Source organism: Sylvia atricapilla, chromosome 5, assembly GCF_009819655.1.
Source record: "Sylvia atricapilla isolate bSylAtr1 chromosome 5, bSylAtr1.pri, whole genome shotgun sequence".
NCBI lineage: Eukaryota > Metazoa > Chordata > Aves > Passeriformes > Sylviidae > Sylvia > Sylvia atricapilla.
In genome coordinates, this window is record NC_089144.1 from 51913169 (window position 1) to 51934615 (window position 21447).

The window sequence follows — 21447 nt, forward strand, 5'->3', positions numbered from 1 at the left end:
TAAATGGCATGTTGCTACACAGTGAAATCCTGTAGTCATGGACTCTCAAGAATTCTTTGTTATTTTCAATGAGACCAACATCAGAACAAACCATATCAGAATCCAATATATTAATTGTAGCATTAATTTTTCATATCTGTTTAAAGCCTGACAACTGAAGGGGAAGTAATTACTTTAGCATAGTTCAGAAGACTGCACAGGAGTGGCATTGCCCAAAAAAAATCAGGAAGAACATGACACTTACAAAGCATACCATTATAATTTCATCTCATGTGCTGCTGACAATAGTCAGAAACAACAGGAACTGCTAAAAAAACACGAGTTTTTCTGAGTACTGCTTTCATATTTCAGCAAAATGTAGATAAGGTTTTTTTAAAGACTCAATCAGGGAATAAAAGAGAAAAATACTTACAGATGTGTGACATAAAGAATAAAGGCAAAAGATGTATAAAAGGCAGGGGAAAAGGAAATTGGGACAGATGTAGAATTCAAAGGAGCACATGCTGACAGGCTCTGCACTTTCAACAGAAAACTGGAAGCTGACATATGTATCCATACAGATGCTCATTTAAAATGAGCTCTTAGTTACTAGTACTGCATTCAGGAAGAAGGCAGAGGAAAAGAATGGTATCTTAACTGAGTTCATTTCTAAGCATAAGATTAAAATAAAAAGAGAGGGATGCAATTTCCTGTCAGTTCCTGGCAGGTGCTCAGCATTCCTTATTATCATAAGGCATTGTGGAGTGCTGATAATGTTCCAGAGCTGCAGTGCTTTGGAGTCCTTCTGCAATCCTTAGCTCGGCAACTTTGGGACCCCAAGGGAAAACCTTCTTCTGAAGACCATTCCCACATACCTTGAAAGATTCAGTCATTTGCTTTCCTGTTTCTCCTGAACATCCTCCACCTGTGCACTCATTCTCACAGCCCTAGGAAAAAAAATAAAACCAGAGCAAATCAAATTCCATGTACATTGCAGGCAAGTTGATACACATTCAGTTAATTCACTCTAGGGACTGACTGTATTGAATCATCAGATTTTGTCATCAGTAAATATATTACCAAGAACTTTGTGGTAAGTTCTTAGCACAACTTTCCATCTTCCGGGTTCTCAGTTTTACTTCAGTGGCTTTATTTTGTGCAACTACATATCAGGGCTTTATATATGTAACATATATAAATACATAACATCCTAGATTAGATTATCAGTCTGTAGTGTAGAACATTATGGACAACATCACAAGCTTTTTATTCAGAGCCAAATAAATAACTTGGGTTTTTACTCAATTCCACCAGAGCCAAGTTTCTCTACTGAAGTATCTACCTAACAGGTTTGCCATTTTTAAAAGAAGGCTGAGTAGGCTGAATGGAATAAAAAAGAATTGTTTTTGTTAAATCCTTCATTAAACCCATATGAATAAATAATGAGAATATTTTGCATTATCTGCAATGTTGCACTTCAGGCTTCTGCAAAGGAGCTAGAAGGGGAAAAAAAAAAAAAAAAAAAAAAAAAAAAAAAAAAAAAAAAAAAAAAAAGGAGTGCTAGTTCCAGGCATCCTTTTGTTCAACAGCAGAGGGATAACAGACAGGTACAAGCCATCTACCTACAAACAAGATTCCCAGTTCCCACAGCATCACATTAGCATCTCTGCGGACCCTCCCGCACTACCTGTAGCTTCCCTGCCAGTAGCTGCTAAGAGCATGTTATATCCAACAGCATGGAACAAAGGAGACAGGGACAGTCCTGACAGGGCTCCTTGTTTCCCAGCAGCCCTCAAGAAAGAGTTGAAAAGGTGAAGTGGGTGCAGAGGCTTTGGAGAGTGAAGACGGCACCAGGAGAAAGAAGTGTGGGTGATGGGTCATGAAAGAGGATGGCTGGGATGATGGCACAAGGGAGCACAGCTGGAAAGATGGAGAGGACTTGGTGGCTGTCTCCTTGCTGCATCTTGGGTGGGAACTCCCAGTCCACAAGGGAAAGCCCCAGATCAAAGGTAAAACCCCCTTCAGAAAAGATGCAGAGAAAACCTTCCATGGTCAGCCTGTGAGATGCCAGCTCTTCACAGGGAGCAGCCCTCGGCCCACAAGGAGAGCTGGTGCAGGTGGATGGACAGCAGTGTCAGGGACACAGCAGCCACCTGTCCTGCAGCAGCCACCAAAATGTGGGGCCAAGGCTGGGAAGCATGACACACATAAGACAAATAACATGATTCTTTTCCCTTTTTACAGATCTTGGGAATATGATAAAACATACAAGGTTTAAAAAAAAAAAAAAAAAAAAAAAAAAGCAGTATTTTCAGTGGACCTTCTACAGATCACAGCCTTGCTACCAACAAAAAGTACAAGGCAAACTCCCAGTCACAGCAGATCTTACTTCCTCTCCCCTTCCCCCCAGGGAGCCCCCCACATCCCTCCTGCTGCCTTTTCTCAGCTTTAACCCTTCTGTTCCTCTTTTTTTTTTTTTTTTAACCCTCTACAGCGAGGCAGGCAATTGTGGCTACAGGACCCTCTGTATCCACTAAAAAAGAATGTGCCAAGAGAGATCATAAATTTCTTTACAATATCCCAGTATGTTTTATCCTTCATTAAAAATACATTTTGTTTGCCTTAAAGCTTAGTGTTTTCTACTCGAGAAAGACAAGACTTGGTCAGAGTGTGCACGTGCCTTCAGTGACAGACCCAAGCAGGATTAAAGTGTTACCCAAAGTGAAGGACAAATCCTTGCTTTACCAGTAATTTTTCAACTAATTCCAAATCCACTGCTAAAATCCTAGAAAGCCTTCATGGCAGTTGACAGCAATGAAGTGTTCCACAGATGAATTGAGCCAACTGATTTTTCTTTGCACTGCAATGAACTAGGATGGAGAACATGCTGGTTATCAGCTAAGAGGATGGGAACTGCCAGCTGTGGAAGAAGAATATCTCAAAAAGCTCCAGCACCATTGCTGGCTTTTGTCTAATATCCGGTGTGCCAAGTTGGATTTGCTAATAATAATTAGTGGTGACAGCAAATACTGACAAGTACTCAACCATTACGCTTCAGTTTCTTCCTGTTGCTGCTTTATGAAGTTGCCCTAAAGCAAGAGTTGGCATCAACACAGAGGACTGAAGCTGGATACAGTTTAATATTCTCTCTCATGATCTTTTTTAAATATACCAAGCTTGCATGTGAATTTGAAGTACAGACCACCTACAGGAACAGCCCCTGGGGGCTCCATCGTGTTGCCCTTCAGTTCAAGATTACCACTGAAGTCAGTGAAGTCAACAGCCCAATTTTTGGGCACATGCCATGGGGCCAATCCTGTTCTCCATGAAGTCATTTTTTTTTTTACAGATTTAACTCATATTTAAAGCAAGTAACTAACTGCCTTTGTAAACTACACTGAGATTAAACTGAGTTAATCCCTCAGCACTAGAAAGAAATACCGCAATTACTTTCTAATTAATGGAGTCATATTTTACCGGCTCCATGGCTTACAAATCTGAAACATGTTGCTAAATGCAAGAGGGAAAATTGCTCCCCGGTTTAGTGCCAACATTACCAAGGGAGATATGCCAAGCATAAATTTGCCCTTTCTGTTTAATAGCATGGTAGATTTAAAACTGCCTCCATTAAAACACTGATGTTATCCTAAAGATACATTTGAGCCACTGGGCCAACAACTTCTCAGAAGTCATTCAAGACTATCTCAGGTAGCTGTACAATTACACAAGCATGACATAATTTCCTATGTTGTGCTGTGGACATATCAGTGTTTTCTCTGTGGAATAAGTAACTGCTTTTTCTAAACAGGAAACAAAAGAGTATTTCAAAGTTTTCCTTCAAAAATACTGAAAACACACACAGATTTTAACATTACTGTAAAGCCTGTATGAGAATGAGGGGTAAAGTCTTACAACAGATTAAACTTGGTTAAAAAGTGGGGTTTATATGTCATTTTAGCACTGTGAAATACTACTGAAAAAAAAGACCTGCTGAGCAGTAATTCTGTTATAACTTTTATGGAAGACCTCAATACTATAGTGACCATTACAAATCCTTTAGCACTGAGAGAAGTAATCACAATACACTCAGCCAATAACAGTGCTCCCTCACATTAGCACTCAGTTCCAACCTAACTCTTACAAAAGGCACAGGTAAAGCCTTAGGTGGGTATTTGTGTATCTAACAAGTACTTAGTGGCACTTTTGGCAAATTTTAGGCTTAACAGTTGTCACCTGCATTTTTCCTAGAGCTTTCCCAAATCTGGACATTTAACTCCTGCACTTGGTCCTCAGGTTGCCTTAGACATGCATATCTTCAACACTGTCTGGTATCATGAAGCTGCAGACAATGCTTTCCCTGCTGTCTTTGGCACACCTTCTCTACTTCTCCTAAGCAGTCAGATCATTCACCCTTCTGCTACAAAAATAGGCCCATCTCCTCCCTAAACTCCCCAAGCTTCCTGGACTGCATGAGTGTGCCTCAGCTCTTCCTGTGCCTTCACACTTGGGGGCTTTTAAGACACTCAGCAGAAGCATCAGCGTCTTTGTTCTTGTTTGGGACTGTCTGTTCTACAAAGTGCATTTCCACCAGGTGCTTTGTCAAATTGCTGTGCCTGGCTCATCTTCAGTTATGAAACAGGAACTGAAGATTACCAGAAGCTTCGTCACTGTGATCTCCAGCTGCAAACTACATTTCTTTAATCTACAGTGTATAAGATCATTCATTTTAAAAAAAAAGTCACCCGGTCTCTACAAATTTTTCCAGTTACCTCTGCACGCCATGTACTTTGTCACCCTTTCTCAAAGAAAACAAATTATTTATTCAGTTCTCCGTTCACTTAATTTTCCCTGTTGTTTGAGAACTCTTCTGACCACCAGGGAACAGAAAACTTTCCCTAGCAGAAGGCAAGAGTAAAGAAACAAACTGAAAATGCTGTCTACAGAGCTCACACTTTCAGCTAGGAAATCATATTGGATGCTTTTCAAAACAACTCAAGTTCTGCAGTTCCATAAAATCCTTAGTCATCTTTTCTGGTTTTCACCAGTCATTTGGGTGAAGTCCCCCACAGACAGCTCCAATGTCTCCATTCTCAGGGAGATTTTCATCAACAGCACCAGTGCCCTGGTAGAGTACTACCAATGACAGGGAACATCTGCAAATCTAATTTCATGCCCATGAAAGAATTGCAGACAGTGCCTTTTTGCATTGGTCATTCATGGAGGTCAAGAACCTAAAGAAACCAAATAAACCACAGACACGCAGTAACAACGGCACAGAGTTCCTTCTACCAAAGCAAACCCACCTCCTGCTATAAACACCATCCTATCATGTAGCAGTCATCAGGCCCCTGAAAGATGATCAGAAACTTCCTCTCAGTCAGAAGTCATATGAAGACAATTTTCAACGAAGAAGTCCTTTCTGAGACATTCTCCAAGCTAAAACAGTGTCTTACTGCTTTTTCCCTATGCCTGCTTCTGGCTACTAAATGTCTTAAGAAATATTCATGCTCTAATTTGCACTGGAAGGATAATGAAATTAGAACACTTGCCAGATTGCAGGAATACAGCAGATCAATAAATCCAATACGTGACTCACACTCTGGTAACTGCCTACAGGCAAGCCAAATGAGGTGTGTGATGACAGGTACTTTGTCATTCACAGCCATACAAACCAGAGCCGCCTTTCTGCTCCAGGTATAAAACAGAATCCAATGTGCACAAATGCCATATATTCTGTGTATTGCTACAGTCAGACAAAAACACTTCCATGACTTCAAAACAGCTTTTATGTGTCCCTAGGAAATGTTAATATAATTTGGCAGCCACATCATGTAAAAGATAAATTTGCAGGAAAAAACCCACTAATAATTGTTCACAGCTTAACAACAATAACCAAATTAAAACCAAACCAAAATAAAAAACCCCACACACTGTCAAACAGAGAGAAGATGCTGAAGGCCAAGTGATACAATACCATTTTCAATATCAACTAATTTTTTTTAATTTAATGACACTTGTGTAAGACTTCCATAGTTTAAGAAGCTCATTTATGGAAGCCAAGAGCCAGGCATGTTTATCTCAGCTCTAATGGGAGTGGATGCATGATATAAAAGCATTTTAATCCTGTCTTTATACTGCAGGTATGTGAACGTGAACATACACAACACATCTCTGTGCTACCATGCAAGTGTCACCAATTTGTTGGGCTGGGCCATTTACACAATTTACAGAGCTAATTTCTGCACTTCCAATCCATTTTTTTAAGACTGTTCCTCCTTAGATAGATCTTCCCTGATGTCTTGTCAGCTTGACATTAACACCTTACTGTAGCTGCTTGTTCAACCTTGGGCTGGCACTAACATTAGTTAAACAGAGGCTGTGCAATGACAGCATTCAACAAAGAAAAGCACAAGGCAACTAGTGTAGCAGAAAAAGAAAGCTTCCACACTATTTAATAACAATTTTGCCTCACAGTGAAGGCATTGGGGCTTAGATAATACAAGAGGTTTCATGTCCAAGAAGGTTGTATGGCATGAAATAAGGTTGAATTGAAATAGACTGCAATTAAATTAGTCCGAAAAACTGTGCAGGCACTTATCCCTGACTGGAGGAGTTTATTTGCTTTAATTTAAACCAGTTTAATTCGTTTGACTAAAACTGAAATATGTTCCTTTTAAAAAAAGCATCGCTGTTTTTATTACAGTTAAATAAAACACAATTCAGATTATAAGAGCACAACTTACTGGTTAGAAAAACCTTATAACAGAGACCATCAAGAAGTGGAAACATTCAGCTAGTCCACCCAAGACTCATGTTTAATAACATTTATAGCTGTATCACATCTGTAAAAGCAGAGAAACTTGGTTCCATGAGAACAATAAATGCAGAATAATGTTTGCAAAATAAAGCCACTGCAAGCAGCACTCTGGTGAAAAATCTCCTACAGAACTAATGTAATTTTTTTGAGTAAGTTCAGTAATGCCTGAACTGACGCAGAAGAAAGCTTGTCTCAGTTCACTTGAAAGACAGCAGTGCTAGTAGGCAAGATGAAGGAGATCTACTCCTGAAGTTCTAAAAGAATGTGTGCTTGACAAGCTGAATTATTAAAAACCCTAAAGGAACAAAGAGATCAGCAGAAGTAGAAAACAAATTTATTTCTTGAAACTAACCCTAAGGAGAACCTGACCAGGGTTCATCTTCAGGCTGAATTTATTTTGTCACACACTTCAGAAAACAACATGAGGTGTGAATTACAACCATACACCATGGAGTCTGAAGTGTGATCCTAACTGAAAAATACTGAAAGCCTCCCACCAGTCCCATCCAACACAGGACATGAAGCAGCTGTAATCTCTGTGTGGTGCCCCTTTATTCAACAGTCACTTTGGCCTTTATTTCCTACACATCCATACAATTCTCCTTCCTATTTTCTTTGCAGAAATAGGCAAGTACTCTAAAGAAATCCTCTTCACAAACGACCTCTGAGTGCAATGTGCTTTAACCTTGATTTCTAAACTCACTGCTCACACTGTTCTTAATTGTTTTCCTTCCTATGACCCTTCTGTTGCTCTGTCACTGTGCAGTGCCATTTCCTGTGTCTTCACAGTTTACTGGCTCTTCCCTTCTGATTTAGGAAAACAGCCTCGTACAATGAAGGGAAGAGACAGATGACCTAATGGAGCTCCTTCATCTCTAACTCCTATGAACAGTGCCTCTAAGTGACTCTTTTGTTGGTTTGTTTGTCCCTTCTAGCATAATCAGGTTTTTAACAAGTGCATTGTTTGCTAGAATGGCATGAACGAAAACATGTTAAAGCAACCAGCTGGATCTAGTTGACCTATAAATTCATCTGCCTGTTTTCTAAATAGGTATTGTCTCATGGCTATATGATATAGTGATTGCTCAAATCAATCACTGTAATAAATTCAATTCTGAAAGACACCACAGTTCTATTGCATTTAAGCATGGTTCTTTGATATGAGAGGTTTTGCATCAAACTGGCAACAACAAAAGGTATAAATGCTATTATATGCTTTCCCCTAGCCTTGTAGCAGGGCTTAGCTCTTTATCACAAGCTTGTGTTCATTATGTTTTCTATAACATTTCTCTTTCCTCATGTATTCTGTAAGAATTACCATTTTAACATTTTATAGTAGAAGTAAGCAGGATGGATTTTAACTGCACTGTTATACTAGAAAAGATGAGCCTAAGCATAATAAAAACTAATTTGTTTATTTTCCTTGAAGATTCAGTTACACTGATTATATTTTTTATTCTGAAACAGCTGTAGAGATAAATGACAGATCTGATTTAAAGATGCATAAAATATAGCTTGCAATTTATTTGTGAAATTGCCTGACAGTGGAAACTCCACACAGATTCTGCAGCTGATGACCAAGGCAATTGGCATTATGCAATTACCAAATGAAAATATAAATAACATGAAGGCATAGAGAGCAGAAACAAATCAAATCATTGTCTGAAGAGTTACTGAGGGCTTAGAACTGGAAGCAAGCAATTTAGTGCAGGAGACCAAAGCCTCTGTAGTAAATTGCAAATAAATCATTGTAAACTCCTAGGGGGAAACAAAACCCAACCAAACCACAGCAGAGACAGTGATGGATTCCAAAATAAGAACTGACATGCCTGAAGAAAAAAGCTAGCAGACAAAAACCTGTTTTTAAGGACACAGTCCTGTTTGCAAGCACCCTCATAACTACAGCAACACCAGGAGAAGCATGAGGTCAGGCCTGAATCACTGGCTTGTATAAGGGGTCATTTGTAGCTATTCTCAGAGTGCTCAGACCGTGTCCCATTTAAGTCCATTTTGCACTGGAATAAAGGTTTACATAAGACACTGAGGAAAGATGAATGACACACTGAAAACAAAAGCCCTGTGGAGGAGAAAAACAGAACAGCTTTTGGAGGAAGCAGCAGTTACTTTTTTCACCATAAGCTCTGTGCAAAGTCCCACTAGAGATCACAGAACTGTGACTTACAGAGCTGGCTCTCAAATTCAAGCGCACATGTGGTTGCTGGTGTGTAAAGGGCTGACACAGGCTGGCTTGATACCACGACTAGCCCTGGTGACTTTCCATGGCCTATTTAATCACAGCCCATTATCAAGTGCCACTGCTGAAAAGCACAAGAAGCACGACTTTCTGCAGTGTGTTGGCTGTTAGGGGCTGTTATTCCCTGTTTCCCATGAGGTTGGTATGTCTGTGAAGTGTCCAAGAGATGAAGCTGATAAGGCATGGCAGCAGCTATCTCACCTGGGGATCTGAATGGGCTCAAATCTACAGGTACACTCTGCTCCACTAGTCAGAGAGTGCTCCTTGTAAAGGTGTTTCTCTGCTGTGTTGTTCTCAAATGTCTGAGCAAAGCCCCATTTTCTGCTTGCAGGCAGAGCCTGCACACCCAGATATGGGCTCTGCCTGAACATTTGGCCACACTGCTGCAGAAGTACCCTGACTTGAGTTTTCAGGGCTCATAGTGATCTAGTAGGTCTTGTTAAGAGATGAATTAAAGTTATCCTATATCTCTTTAAACAGACGATGCAAGACAGGGGAAGAGAAAAAAAAAAAAAAGCAACAAAAAAAACCAGATGGACAGCAAGCTTTCCAGAAATACTGCAAATACTGTGTTCTCTTGGATTCTGATGGTGGGCTGGAAACTGTTTGTTCCAGATCAAGAATGAAGACCTGTATTATTTATAAGCTTTAAAGGACTCTTCTAAGACCTGGAAGCCTGGCTCTACAGTCACAACGTCTAGGTGAAGGAAGGCAGAAATATCCTTCTACAAACAGGAAATCGAGGCATGGATTGTCCCGTTGGCACACTTCACCCTGCCTGGCAGCTGCTTCAGGGAATTCACTGGGCTGCCAGAATAGGCTCTGCACAGCTCCCCAGGAACTAAAACACACCCACCAAATCCATCACAGTTCTTCTCAAGGAAGAAGAACTGGGGTAAATGGGTTTGGCTGTTCATTACTCACAGCTAGAACCTATTTAAGTTTCTTGCCTAACAGCACACAGGTGATGGCTGCAGAACACCTGCCTATACCAGCTCCAGTGGGTTTTCAGCCTGGCATAATTGGTTTGAACCAATGCGAGACCTCCCCAAAGCCTGTGTTATACTCTGTGACCTGTTTTGCTGTGTGTTCAAACACTGCCCTGATTTGTTTCAACTGGGACACAGCTCAACAAAGGTAGAAAGGAAATTGAAGCTTTCCTTTTGATGTGAAGGGCACTAAGAACAGAGCTAAGCCAAGGGGAAAATCTTTGGGACCTGTCTGAGGACAGCATCTATAATAATGTTCCGTTCCAGTAAGAACAGAGAGGGAGCATATTTACATGATAGGATGTTCAGCTCAGAATATTCTAAGAACTAATTGCTTACATTCTTTATGAGTTGCATAGGCCGTAACAGAAGGTAATAGCATTATCCACCACACCAAGCAAATGTAAATAATTCCATGGAAACTTACTAACAAGCCAGGAAAAGCTGGGGCACAACTCAGCATCACTGCACTGTCACACATTACTCCCTTGAATGTGGTACAATAACAAGATAAGACCCAGAAGAAGCTGCTTTTCTTCATACCATCTGCCCAGAAGCGGTAAAATATTTCAAACTAGTGACAGAACCAGATATCCCACCTACGTAATATATATATTCAACTGTGTAACAACTCTAGGACAGGGAAAAGTCATGGATTGTAACACTCTGTAATTTGGAGCTGTGTTAACCTTATCCTGTGTGTCCTTTCTAAACAACGTGAGCAAGTCCTTCATCTGAAATCCCCTATCAGTTGTTGACAGTGCCCAGAGCAAACTGGATGCTGCCCAGGGAATTTGAGAGCAAATATCACTCAGCACATTAAAAGTGGCCTTGGAAAAGTGTGGTCACAGATGAGGTATTTGTAGAAGTGTCAGCATTAAGCATACATGAAGTACACAAAACGAAGAGAGGACCTTTGCCCAAATCACAGCATGGTTGAAGCTATAACAAACATAAATCAGGAGTGATGCGGTCTCTATTTGAAACATGACAGCTTTGAAACGGCAAGAAATGGACACTGGAAACGAAGACAATAAACTGGCCTATGACGAGTAATGTAGGCTTGTCCTCCTACAATTCAACATCTGTATCAATGATCAAACATTCCTGCTCAGCTCCACAAATCTAAATTGACAAATGACTCATTTATAACATGTACAAAGGGGTCTGTGAGGCTTCAATCACATGAACATTAATGTTTTTCACATTTTAGAATGTATGAAGCTAATCTTAAGCACCTCTAAAGTTCAGAATTGCATCTGATTTGCCCACTGCTGAAATCCAGTTCTCCTGGAAATGGCAGCACAGAACATTCCCTTTATATGAATGCTCTAAAAAATATTTTGCCCAATTAACACGACGAAAACATTGCTGGCTACAGCACAACACTTTAAGAAAACAATTGTAAGTGCTAATTTTCAGCTAGTGAACATCCAGAAAAGAATGCAGTTACTGAACTTCTTTCTTCAGGTGTCAAGAAGAGAATCAAAACTGTAGATGCCAAAATGGTCTCTGAAAATCTGTTGAAAGACAAAGGATAATATTACGATACAGATGACATGATGGATGAATGCCTCAACTATATGAGCATGGGATACAATTATGCTTTTTTTCTGCATGCATTACACATGCAGCTGTACAACTGTGGAAAAAACTGTGCCTGTGTAGCTACTACAGGGAATAACAGCTAATGAGCTAAGACTTTATTTCATGCTAATTAATTTTTCTACCCTCTGTATTTCAGGCAATACTTTCTAGCAATTAGAAAAGGGTTTGTCAAATTTTAAGCAAGCCTTGCCACAGGGCAGAATTCAGAAGGACTGGGGTGATGTTAATTTGGTAATAAATCTTGATGTTCTCTTCTCAAAAATAGTTATCGTACCATGAACTATAAATTTAATTTAGTTTATAACAAAAGAAGATTGAAGATAGTTTATAACAAATAAACTATGAACTATAGAGCCTATTAAAAATACTTACACTTTTCTTCATCCAGGATGAAAAACTTCCACTAGTTTCTTCAAACTTTAAAATCAGGGAAGTAAAAACCTGCAATCGTGCATCTGGTAAGAAACTTACTTAGCAACTGGCCTGACAGCTATGCTGAGGACAACTTCATAAGCAAATGTTAACACCTGAAGTTTCTTTTCCATAGTATTTGATTAATAATTTCCTTTATTTTAATGAAGGTTGAGAAACTCTGGCATCAAAAGAAACTGTATTGTTACTGCTGGTTTTAGTGGACTACCTAATTGCATGATGATAAGCAATTGTACCACTTGAGAAGAGTAGAATAGCAATTGCCTGTGGTAACCTTAATAGATTGTATTTCAGATGCAGCAATTTCAAGTTCACATTCCTGCAAATCAAAATATCTCCTTTTATTCAGTGCTTTATATTTTAACCTCTTCTTTATAGCTTACCTCTTCTGTTAAGCACATGGACTTCCTCAAAGAAAATAATACAACTACACTGACATGGTAAAGAATACACCTTCTGCAAAGAAATTTGCCTACAGTGGTGACTTTAAACACCACCTTTACACAGATTTTTTTGTGCTGTTAAAAGGCAAGCACTCAGGGCTCTGGACAAAAATATGTGCTGGTCCACACCACTGGGTGTGTCAAAAACAAACACTAGATTAAAAAAATAGTTTGTAAGCTTTTTCTTAGGACCACAGGAAAATCCAGGCTGGAAGGGACTTCAGGATGTCTTTAATTCAACCTCCTGCTCAAAGCAGGGTAGGTTCTGAGCTCAGACCGGGTTTCTAAGGCTTGATCCATCTGGGTCTTGAGAGCTCCCAAGGATGGAAACTGCAGAGTCTCTCTTGGTAGCCCATCTCCCAACTGTGCTGTGGAGAGAATTTTTTCCTTACACACCATCTGAACATCTTTTGTTTCAGGCAATGCATCATCTCTTGTCCTCCTGCCATACAGCACTGCTGAGCCTGGCCCCATCTCCATCATTTTCCTCCAGGTTGTGGAAGGCTGCATTCCAGAGCCTTCTCCAGACTGAACACACTCCGTTCTTTCAAAGTCTCAGTGTCAAAGGTTTAAAGAATTTCATTCTCAGTAGGTGTGATGAAATTCAAACACTTATTACAGAAGTGATGACTCTTAACGTAACAGTCTAAATGAAATAAACAGAGGACATGATCTGTGTAGCAGTGATGTCTCTGAATCCTACTGGAAATTATTCTAATCAGAACCTTGTGGAATTAAACCCTATTTGTATACCAGGAGAAACAATTTTCCATGGTTACTAGGAATGTTTTTATCGATATGGTGTGTGACATGCTCTAATAGGCAACTGAATTAGCAGTAACTGTGTCCCCGCTGAGAAGTTATATGCTGCCCTGTATTACTGCTTCAGGTATACTCTAAAATAAAACTCAGAACAACTGCAGACCTCAAGGGAAAAAGTAAATGGGTAACTCGGTTGGAATGATTATACATTAGTTTGCAAAACTAGTAATGAACTATGGGCCAAGATGCACAAAAAAAACCCTTAGATGGGTAAAACTTATTGATCATTTTTTAAGATAGTTTCAATTACTCTCATGTTAACTTTTGGATGCTCTGACGTACACCAAAGGGTGCTTTCCATAAGCATAACACTGGTGTTTCCTCTGCAACAGCATATGGCAATACTTCCTAAATTGCCCTTCTGCAACAGGTGCTCTATTTTATGATGTAATTTTACCTTGACCTTTAATGTATAAAGCCATAAAATAATGAGGTTGTTTCCAAGGTAAATGGGGCCACCCATTCACTTCATCCTGTGTTAGAATGGGAGGCAACACAGATGTGACTGTGAACATATTAGGGTCACATACTACTTTGATTTATGCTCAACTACCACCTAAAGTCAGACTTTTATGATGAAGTTTGGGCATTTAATCTCTCCACTACAGCCATCGTGGAATGTGGGTAGGCACAATTCATTACCAAAAGCCACAATCAGTACAGAGTGCCTTGAGCTCATAGAGCTGCCTGATGAGCTTATCCAGCAGCAAAGAACGTGATGTGTCACTGTGGCGACATTAACGTGCCAGCCCTCACATCTGTGGCCTAAGAAGGCTGATTGTGCAAATTTTACAGAGAGAATTTGCTGCTTGGCTCCTTCATTCTGGCACTGAAGGTCCTGTCCTCAAAATGATGGGTAATTTTCAGCATTATGCATTCAGCTATGATTATTCATTTAAGAAAATGGCATAACACAGAGAAGCGATGCAAATGTCTGTTCCAATTCTTTACCATGCCCATGTCTCCTAATTGTTTTAAAATGCCCGAATAAATGCAGAGCACCTGAGTGTTTACACAGTTAATTAACTGATTTATCTCCTTCCTAACATTATCCTCCCAGGGATAAATTAATGACTAATGAAATCCATCTGAACTATTTTCATCTATCTAATTAAACAAAGGATACGGACTATTTTAACAAGATATCAGTTGCATTAAAGCTACCTCTGACTTTGCAATCTTCTCTTTTACCTATGCCTTTGCAGCATATTTCAATGCTCAGTTTCCATGGGAAAAAAAAAAAAAAATCAGCATATCCACTGAATCACACACAAGTGCTAGGCCTGTCAGTAACAATCAGTGCATTAGGTGGACAAGGCAGAGACTGCAGAAACTGGAGGCATAATTCATTTTTTATACATTACTTTAAACAGGACAGAAAGGGAGGGTTGTGGTTGAGCTGGAAATAGTTCAGGGAAAAATGGAGGGCTGTTATTAAACACAGGAATCATAAAGGGAGAGATGAAGGAATAAGGAGGTGGAATAATGCTGTTGATTACGTATTTATAAATGTATCAGTTTTACATAGTATGGTGATAATCAAATCGTCATTTTCTGTACCTTTGATAAATGCTCTACAAACACATGGTGACAGCCAGAACCCTGGAGAGCTGACAGTCTGAACAGATGAGGCAAATAAAGGGTAAAGGGCTCAGACAGCACTGACTTGCCAAGGCCACATCACTTCCAAGTGGCAAGAGCGTCCTTTTAGTGCTGTAGCTACTACTTTCTTAAATGTCTTCTACAGTAAAAAAGATGAAGCGAAGGTCGGGTTTGCACAGGTGAGAAGAACCCAATGAGAAGTCAGTGCTGCTTTGAGCAGACAAGTTGGTAGGTCTGTGGTTTCCCTGTTACTCGGGTTTTTTTCTAAGGCCATGCCAGACTATTCCTGACAGGTGCTGAAGGAGCCCTGTGCTTTTTCCTTGATACACAACAGGTACATCAGAAGTGATATAAAACAAGACAGTCTGCTCCTTCCTTGAGACGCACCACTCTGTCTCTGAGCACTGTGGCTGGGAGAGCTTGGGTATTTTCCCGGAGTAGTTTCAGACCAGTTTCTGCCATGGCTGGTCTGCCACTCTCCGCTGCAGGGAGGGCAAACGGGGCTATGGCAGCATCCCAAGGCTCCTCCATCCCAGCCCTGCCACCATGAGTAGAAACTGCACCACTGCCAGAGCCACCCAGGGGACAACATTGCTGAGTGTGAGGCACACTTGGCATCAGCAGCAGAGAGGAGCTAGGGAGACACCTGCCAGTCACATACCTGCTGTGCTCTCTGCTAAAGTGACCCAAGGAAGGCAAATAACTGAGCCGTGGTTTTCCTCAGCTGTTACCTTGGCATGAGGACTGCAGCTGTGCAGTTCCCAGTCAGCCCAGGACAGACCTTCCTCAAAACGCAAGTATTAGTGCAGCTGTTCCAGAGGGTGCAACGTGGCTGTGATGTTCCCCTGGTCTAAGGTGAATAGCACCCGCGCTTTAACTCCATGCCCTTTGCCTTGACCAGGAAGACTTCTTTTTAATCCCCAGGTCAGGTCACTAAGCCGAAGAACATAAACATGACATTTATAAAAGGACAGTGCCCACAGATGCTCACCTGCCACGTTTAATAGTGTTTGCTACCGACAACTCCTCTTGCATTATTTAAAGTTACTTCTGAAATTACTCAAAACCTCTAAGCACATGTTACTGGACTTTACCCACAGCTATTTTAGTACAAGGGCAGACATAAGAGCTTTAATAAACTCACAGGCACAAAAAGGCTTGCCTGCCAAGAGACCCTACCTTTGCAGGCTTTTGGTATCTTGGTTTTTTGTTAGTTTTGTGTGGTTTTCTTAATCATTGAGAGTCCTATAACACAAGAAATTCACCCCAAAGGAAATCATACACTTCCCCCTTCTCCATTCCCCCCCCCCCCCCCCCCCCCCCCATTAATTTCTTTACCACACATGCTGTCTGCAATGAAAGAGCAAGGAAAGAGTGTAAAATCACACACAATCTGCCCCTGAATGTAGAACAACAAATCCGGCGGGAACAGAAAATCCCCTTCGCAAAGCACAATAAACCGGGGCACTAAAATCTCTTAACACAAATCGGCGACCTACAGATTTGCCAAGCAGAAAGCCCCTCCGCCGCTCCGCACCGCCGGAAGGATGCACGAGCGGATTTGGGCAGGAAACCCGCTCCGCTTACCTTCATCATGCTGGCAGGCAGAGGTGATGATGATGTTCCTGCCGGGCTCTCGGCGGGATGGAGCCGAGCTCCGGCGGCGGATACAGCGGCGGCGGGACCGGGGCCGGCCGGGGCTGCTGCCGGGACTGCCGGGGCTGCTGCCGGGTGGCGGCTCGGATTGCATCAGCGGCGAGGGCGGCGCGCACGGCGGGCGCCCGGAGCTCGGCGAGGGGCTGGGGGCCGCCCCGCCCCGCCGCTCCCGGCGCACACACCGCTCCCCGCCCGCAGAACCCTCGACGGAAGCGGCACCTTTGCTGCAGGGCAGGGTCACCCCGGCCCTAAAATGGCCCCGCCGCCGGCCGAGAGGAGACAATTCGGTGCTTGTGCCGTAATTCAAACCGAGGGCGACACGTTCTCCTCAGCCAGCATTAACCAGCTCATCGTTTTCTGAGTCATTTCCTCCGTCTCGCGTCCGACTCGGCTGACACACCAACATCACAGTTATCCCTCCCATCACCAGCTCTTCCCTGTTTCCCCTCGCCACGGCTCCCAGCGCGGCTGGCGTTTAGTGTGTCCTCCCCCGACCCATTTGTTTGGAATTAGTGGGCTGCCAGATGTTTCCCTGCTCACCCGTGCCCCCAGACCATGCTGAAGGTCTGAGATGTACCTGCGCAGCTCTGCACGCCGTGAGCCACCAGTCCTGCCTCACCTCCCGGTTCTGGTACCTGGCAGGCAGCTGACCAGCACTCGAAGACAAAAGAATAAATATTGCAGCTTGTCCACTGTGTTGCTTCGACCCGTGCCTGTGAAATAATAATAATTACAATTAAAAAAAACCAAATTATTTTTCAGAGAAAATGCTACTGTAATGTTCACAAAGTGCTCGCTTCATCTTAAGTGATTTTATGTTTAAGTCTTTCCTTCCTTTATTAATGTTTTTGTACATGTTCCCCTTCTGATCTCCTTTGGAGTTGTTGTAGGAAGTCGTTCATCTCAGTGTGACTGTCAGAAGTGCCAAGTTCTGCTTTGCACGATGTACATGAATTATTCTCTGTTGTACAGTGCCAGAGATTGGTTACATAAGCAGATTTTTGTTTCTGCTGCTCTTCAGCCAGGTAAAAGAAGAAAAAAAAAAAAAAAAAGGCTATTTAGTGGATTTACAAGCATTTGGATTCCTAAGAACACAGGTAAGCAGCACTACCCCAAGAACAGTGATGTTTCAGCAGCTGTTCAGGAGAGGAGAAAGACGGAACAAAAAAAAACAGGAGGCAGAGAAAGCAGCAAAGAAACTTCAGGCAGGCACAACTCATCATCAGGGCAGTACTACCCAGTCCTCATGAGAACAATTCAATCCATTCACAACGAGTTATCTCCAGGTTTCAACCACAACACAGGAACAGCCAGCCTGGGTCAGGCCAAGGGTCCAATTTAATTCAATATCCTGTCACTGACAATACACTATAATAATGCCTGCAGGAGAGTTTCAAGAAGAGAATAAGCACATAGAGGCACTTTGCTCCATGTACTCTTTCCACAATACACTTATCCTCAAAGGATTTGTATCAACTTCTTGAAAGATGAATTCTCTCGGCTTAACAGCTCCTTGTGGCTTTTGTTCTATTAATTTGTTCCTTGAACCTACATAAAATTTGATATCTTTCAGATCTTGTGCTCATCAGTTCCACAGTTTAGCTCTGTTCGGTGGAAAAACTCGTAACTTTGCTTTACTTTGAATTTGCTACTTGAAGACTTCACATCATTCTACATTTTTCTGACATTGATAGACTGTAAACACAAATGAAGAGCATTTTACCCCTCTGTGTAATTTGGGATTTTACAGGCAACTGTTGAATCCTCTGTCAGCCATTTCCTTTCTCCAGATGAGGAGTTCTAATCTTTGTTTACATAGAACAGTTCAATAACCTTGATCATCCTTGATTTAGGATGGGGACAGGAGCTAGAAACACTCTCAAGAAGCAGGTCATCATATTACTTTTAATTTGCCTTTTTTTCCTCCTCTATTTCTTTTTCATTATAATTCTATTTCCTATTTGAACTGTTCATGAGCACTAAAGTGAACCAATGTATTACTGAACTACTAATTCTAAGATTTCTCTGCTGAAAGGCAACACTTCATTCCTAACCCACCCATTTATATAAATTTAGCTTTTTTTTTTTATTTGCCATAATTTTATACTCATAGACATTATTATATGTTATTTTACAACTGTGTATTCAGTTTCATAAGGTCCTGCTGCAGACAGCCCGAGTTTGGCTGAATTGTTTTAACACCCTTACCCTGAAGGCATTAAGTCTGATCAGCAAATCTGGTCCTTTCTCTGTTTGCCTCAATTTCCCCTTTCTCAATTACAGACTTTCTCTTCTGTTTATCTCTACCCAATTAAAGAGAACAACCATAAAAGCACCATTCTCTATATGAGTCTTTGCTAAGACAATCATCAAATGCTTTGGAAATCCAATTCGATTGTATCCATTGGACCTTTACTTCCTTTGAAGAAGTTTATAGATAGACAGCTCAGGATTTCCTTTCAGAAAAGTCATGCTGCTGAGTCTGCCTCTCAATGGCATTTATCCATATATCTTTTGGCATTTCTTGTTACAGGTTGTACATTTTCTCCAGACTCACTTCAGTACCCTGAATCCCTCAAAAAAAAAAAAAAAAAAAATCACACCAAAAAACCCCCAACACCACACAAAAAAACCCACACAAAAAACCCCAAAAACCCCCCACAAATAAACAAAAAACAAACACCCCAAAAAAACAAACAGCAAAACCCGAATCGCCCCCAAAAACAAAAACAAACAACCCCCCCAAAAAACCAACCAAACCAAAAAAAAAAAAAACAAAAAAAAAAACAAAAAAAAAAAAACAAAAAAAAAAAAAAAAAAAAAAAAAAAAAAAACAAAAAAAAAACCCCACCTCTCCCCGAAAAAAAAAACTGAGTGCAGTTTGACTGCTTCCACAGCTCAGTTTACCAGTCTGAACAATCAGCCTTTTACCTAAATTCTCTGCAACATGCTCCACCACAGAGATATGTTTCAAGTTATCCTGAAACTGCTGCCAACTACTGAGGTACAGAGCAGAATCCATGGCCGGCGGCAGAACTAAGAAATAGGAGAACGACAGGGAAAGAAGAAATATTATCTGAACTATATAGAGGATTTGTGCAAAGCCAAACCACCATTTATTACATATCTAGGATATGTTTTAAAAAAAGATATCTTTCTATTGATCTTTTGCTTTTATTTCAAGCTAAGCTGGCTGTGAGCGTGCAACTAAAAGTCAGAAAAAGACTAAAACTCTGAGAAGCTGCAGAACTTACTTTAAATGTTATGTCTTGCTGCAACATCCACAAACCTGAAGTTGCCATTAGTAAATGTGCCATATATAGATGTATTTTTGCAGGGATAACTTGCATTACCTCAGTCTAGTTACAGCTCTTTATGTAACACTCCAGAAGTTACAAGGCAAAGGACATTAGATCTCTACCTCTAGTGATTCACTCTGTTGCATTGATCCATCCAGTAAGAAATCACATTTTCTACACTCTGAATATTTAATTTTCATAAAACATTATTCATTTCAACACCAGTTTTTCCATTAACACCAAGAATTTTGTGAACGCTTGACAGCACTGTTAAACTTTAGAAGTTTTAATAAGTAAATTTTTCACATATATGAGAGAATAAGGTAATTTATATGCTCCAAGTCCAAAGTGTTTCCACAAGCTGTGGGTATTGTCGAGGTGAAGAATTTGAGTCACACACATTTTCCAAATCAGATCCGAATAAATTCACCTTTAAGCCACTGAAATATGAGGAACTACTGTGGAAATCAAAAGGCAGTCTGACATAAAACCAAATGGGAAGTATTGAAAGAGGAAGCTTGTAGTTCTATAATTCTATTAGAGTAAAGAGCACAAACCCTTCTCAATACTCTTTCCAAGGTTTCCTCTACAACCCTGGTTGTATCTTCTGAAGAGGAGAGGGAAAAGATAGGTAGAAACCAGGTTTTCCATGTAAGAGAAAGCTAGGATTCTGTGATTTTCTATTTTCTTCTGAAATGGCATGACAACTTCCTGTAGGAAAATGAGAAACCAAATTTGATTCAATTAAACAGTATCACTTAGACAAAGTCTGTGCTTCAGTTTGATCCTGGTCTTTTAAAACTTTCAAAGCACTGTGTAATATAAGCCTTTTCAAAATGTGTTGCAAAGCTATTTGAAAAAAATAATTGTATCTCTTCCAGAAATACCAGAATGTTATGTGTTGATCTTTGTGACATGCTTTATTTCTACGTTAGCTTTTTTACTAAAACTCAATCTTGCATAGTTTCTATGACTCCATATAAGTGCATTGGCACAAATATTTAAAATAAGGAAGCATCAACTTTCATCTACAATATTCTTCAGGGAAAACCTGTGTCTGATTTCAGACACAAAACTAAAGCTCTTAAAAATTATTAAGAAGGTAATTGGAGTACAAGATTTCCATATAGCTGCCTTGCAGACGTGGGAACATAGTTGTGGAAAGCTTTTAAAGTGAAGGAAAGACAAACCTTTGGCCAAGAATCAGGCTGGTGCTGTGGAAATTTCCTAACAGAAAAGAAAAAGTTTTGTAATTATTACATGTATATATGAAGTATTATGCAATTATACACATATATGTGTTCAGATATGTTAGGGTGGGATGATTTTTAAAATCGTTTTTATTTTGGGGAAGGAGAAGTCCTTTAAAGACTGGCCACATGGGTTGGACTCAGCCTTGGAGGTCTCTTCCAACCTCGTCATTCTGTAAATTCTGTAAAATTCTGTCATTTGGGACTACAACAACGATAGGAGAAGCTGATGGCTACAATTACCGCTCTTCATTTTGGAAAAGGAGGGGAAAGGCTTGTTTGCAGAAACAGGCAGA

At 40.6% G+C, this 21447-nt stretch overlaps 1 protein-coding gene across 1 annotated transcript in view; it reads right to left on the minus strand.

The window, feature by feature from the left end:
• The window catches only part of BCAT1 (branched chain amino acid transaminase 1), a 56738-nt gene extending 40082 nt beyond the window's left edge, over positions 1–16656 (minus strand). The window contains exons 1-2 of the mRNA XM_066319517.1: positions 16534–16656; positions 855–926 (exon numbers count right to left, since the gene is read on the minus strand). Of these exons, the coding sequence (XP_066175614.1) occupies positions 855–926; positions 16534–16542 (81 nt within the window). The 5' untranslated portion in view covers positions 16543–16656. The remainder of the gene's footprint in view (positions 1–854; positions 927–16533) is intronic.
• Positions 16657–21447: the final 4791 nt, after the last annotated feature.